Here is a 3,940-nt window from a genome sequence, read left to right as displayed (position 1 = left end):
AATCGTAACACTACCCCCCCTCTTCTAGCTTTTCGTCTCGAAAAGTACTTAAATCCTGCCATTTTCCCATGTTCACATCATAATCTGTAAGTATTCTCATCATGCCTCCTCACAATCATCATAAAGAGAACGCGCGCCTGGCTGACCGTATTGATCGTGAAGGTCGGATAGCCAATCATCCTTGTGAATACTGTTCCCTGCATTCTTTTACTTGTACTGTCATCATGGATAAATGGGTTTCTTGTTGCTCCTCCTGTGTACGTCGTGGTCGCAAATGCAAAAAGAAGTTTCATAGCGAGAAGGAGTGGAGTGATCTTGAGAAAGCAGAATCAAAACTGCGTGCAGATATTTTGGCAGTTGATGAGGAGCTATCCCATCTTCATGCGAAGCGCGCACGCTTAATGAAGCAAGAAAGGTTTCTAAAAGAGCGTGGGGTGAAAATGTTGAGTCACGATTTGTCCTTGTCTGAGCGGATGGATGAGGAGAATCCTCCTTCTGCCGAAGAATCTGCCGAGATGGAACATCTAGCCAATGAACATGAGACCCGTTATCATGCTAGGGAGCCATCACTGCCTAGTGATTCGCAGCTCCTTGGGGGGCTTTCTCCAGGTTTCATTGCAGAGTTCCTAGCTTCGGGAGGTCCTGAGCAAGAGGCCTCTGGCAGTTCCCAAAGGTCCTAATAGGATGTCCCCTGTGGACGTCCCCTCTTGGGTCGGCCTCTTCTCTTTTGGTGTGACAGGTCTTCTGGTCTTGGGCGATCCGGGTTTTGAAGGTGGAATTCTTTGAGGAGTTTCTTGCACCCACCGCAGTTTTCTATGGGTTGCCAAGAATTCTCAAAGTCATCATAACCTTTCCATTTCAAAAGGTACATGAACTGCCCATTAATTATGCCACTGTCTAACACTTTTTCTACCTCATAGTCTTGATCATCATCTGGATTCTCTGGTAGAATCTCTTCAGTCTTGGTGATCGGTTGGGCGTTCTCTGGCGCTGGTTCCAATAATGATATATGGAAAACTGGGTGTATCCACATAGTATCTGGCAATTTGAGGCAGAAATTGACCTCTCCTTTCTTTTCTTCAATTTCAAATGGGCCAATCTTCTTAAAATCCAATTTGTTATTTGGCCTTTTTGTCTTCACATTTTTCTGAAGGAGATACACTTTATCTCCTGCCTTCAAGTCTGGTCCCTTCTTATGGTGTTGATTGTAGTACTTGGCAGTTCGGTATGCAATAAACTGAATATCTAGATTCAATTGTTGGTGAAGCTCTCTTAGCTGGTCAGCTCGGAGGATTCCTTTCTGTGCCAGAACCTTGTCTGATTTCAGTTCCTGGTAGGCCGACGGTTCAAACCTGTAGTTGGCATAGAATGGTGACTCCTGGGTAGTCTCATTCTTGGCGCTGTTATATGTGAACTGGGCCATAGGTAAAAGTTCCACCCAGTTGTCTTGTTGGTAGTTAATGTAACAGCGCAGGTACTGTTCCAGGGTCTGATTCATCTGTTCTGTTTGTCCATCAGTCTGAGGGTGAGCTGTAGTGGAGAGCTTATGCTTGGAGCCAAGTTGTCAGATCAAGGTTTGCCAGAATCCTGAGGTAAAGAGCTTGTCTCTATCGGATACAAATTCTTCTGGCATTCCATGGTTCCCAAAAATGATCCATAGGAAGGTGTATGCCAATTCTTCCACATTAGATGACTTTTTGTATGGTAGAAAGTAGGCGTACTTGGTGAGCCTATCCACAATGACCAAGATGGAGTCATATATTATCCCTGTCAGGGGCTCCTTGGACGCAGGTAGATCTGTAATGAAGTCCAGTGATATGGATTGCCAGGGTCTCTCTGGTGCATCCAGGTTCTGTAGGAGTCCATATGGTGCATGTCGCGCTGCTTTGCTCCTGATGCAAAGATCGCATTGCGATACTATGCGTCGCACCATCCTTCTTAATCCTGGGAAGTAGAAGTTCCGGGTAATCCTTTCAATGGTTTTCTCTATCCCCTGGTGTCCATGAGCCGGGGCTTCGTGGATGTCTCTGATCAGGTCCTCCCTCAACTTGGTTGGAATGTAGACCAGTCCCTTGAATAGGATGATATCCCCCTCTCCCTTGGTTATGTTGGGATCGTTCTCAACCCCGTCGAGTTCCTTCGCCATTGAATCCTTTTGGTAGGCTTCCTTAATCTTTTCCATCCAGGTGCCGGGTCCTAGTCTTAGAGCGGGTGCAGCTTGCCTGTCCACTGTGAGGGTCCCATCTGTCTCTTGCCGGAAAATCGTGGGTCGTGGAGAAGGCTCTCCCTCTTGGTAATCTGGTCTTCAACTAAGTGCATCTGCTCAGGCATTTTCTGAACCTCTTCGGTAGGTAATCTTAATGTCATAGGGAGCCAATTCTTCCGCCCATCTGACCTGTCTTTGGGTCAACTCCTTGGAGGTGGTGAAGTATGCCAGGTTCTTATGGTCGCAATAGATCACAACCTGGTGCTTTGCTCCCTCTAGGTAGTGCCGCCATTCTTTCACTGCTGCCATGATGGCCAGAAGTTCCTTGTCATGAATGTCGTAATTCAATTCCGGTGGGGTCATCTTTCGCGAGTAGAAGGCAATTGGATGCAGTCATCCCTGCTCATCAGGTTGATTGATGCATGCTCCTATTGCGAAATCTGAGGCATCTGTTTCAATGAAGATAGGTTTCTCTGGGTCAAAAATTCCTAGGACTGGTGCTTCACAAAACTTCTGCTTAAGAAGATCAAATGCCTTCTGCTGCTCTTTTTTCCATTCAAATTTCTGGTCCTTTTGGGTGAGCTTTGTCAAGGGTTCCACAATCTTGGAGTAGTTCCATATGAACTTCTGATAGAAGTTGGTGAATCCAAGAAAAGCTTGTGTCTCCTTGACTGTTGTTGGCTCGGGCCATCCTTATATGGCTGTGACCTTTCCTTCATTCATTTCAACATGTCCCGGGGAGATCATGAAGCCAAGAAACTCTGTTCTCTGGGTATGCCATTCACATTTTTCTGGTGCAACTGAGAGTTTTTTCTCCTTCAGGGCTTCTAACACCTTCCACACATGTTGTCTGTGTTCTTCTAAGGTTTCTGAGTAGATAAGGATGTCATCCAAATAGGCCATGCAAAAGACATCCAGGTATTTCCGCAGGGTATTGTTGACCAGACTCTGGAAGGTCGCGGGCGCATTGGTAAGACCAAACAGCATGACTGTGTATTCAAAATGTCCTAGCTGGGTTCTGAAGGCGGTTTTCCATTCTTCCCCTTCCTTCATGCGCACCAGGTAATACCCTTCTCTAAGGTCCAACTTGGTAAAGAACTTTGCCTTCCGCAATCTATCCTGCAATTCAGAGATGAGTGGTAAGGGGTAGCAGTTCTTGACAGTGATATTATTGAGTTGGCAATAGTCCACACAAAGTTGGAGTTTTCCATTCTTCTTTGGAACAAACAAAATTGGATATCCAGCTGGTGATGTAGAATGCCGGATATATCCTTGTTCCAGGTTCTTCTCAACATACTCTCAGAGCGCCTCATGCGCCTTCTCAGAGAGTGGGTAAATAGGTTTGAACGCCGGTTGCGTTCCAGGCTTCAAGGGTATCTCATGATCCCAAGGCTGATGTTCTGGCAGCTGTCCTCTGCCTCGTTCCTTGAAAACTTCTTCAAAGTCCCAGTATTCCTTTGGGACTGCTTCCATTCCGGTCAAGGGCGGTTGGTCCTCTCTCTGCTCCATGGATCCAATCACCAAATCTGGTGCTAGGGTGAGATACAAGATTCCCACTTGTTCTCCCCTTTTCCACATTCACATCATTGTGTTCTGAGAGATTTCTTTAATCTCCACTGGTGGTTCTTCTTCCTCAGGATGCCCATCAGGCCTTATACCTCTGTTGGATTCTTCCGCCAACTGCACTTTTCCTGTTACCCAGTCTATCTGTGGGTTGTGCATCCTCAACCACAG

General features: G+C 46.3%; 1 protein-coding gene across 1 annotated transcript; it reads right to left on the bottom strand.

The window, feature by feature from the left end:
- Positions 1–1,564: 1,564 nt before the first annotated feature.
- VTN00DRAFT_7371 (uncharacterized protein) lies at positions 1,565–2,569 on the bottom strand (the record flags this gene model as incomplete). The annotated part of the gene is made up of 2 exons (XM_069434111.1): positions 1,565–2,298; positions 2,341–2,569. The coding sequence occupies 2 exons, from the start codon at positions 2,567–2,569 to the stop codon at positions 1,565–1,567; spliced, it is 963 nt and encodes a 320-aa protein (XP_069287425.1).
- Positions 2,570–3,940: the final 1,371 nt, after the last annotated feature.

This window comes from Thermoascus crustaceus (genome assembly GCF_041956765.1).
Source record: "Thermoascus crustaceus strain CBS 181.67 unplaced genomic scaffold VTN00scaffold_4, whole genome shotgun sequence".
Classification (NCBI taxonomy): domain Eukaryota; kingdom Fungi; phylum Ascomycota; class Eurotiomycetes; order Eurotiales; family Thermoascaceae; genus Thermoascus; species Thermoascus crustaceus.
Note: the sequence above shows the minus strand (reverse complement) of the source record. Positions and strands in the feature narration are given on the sequence as shown.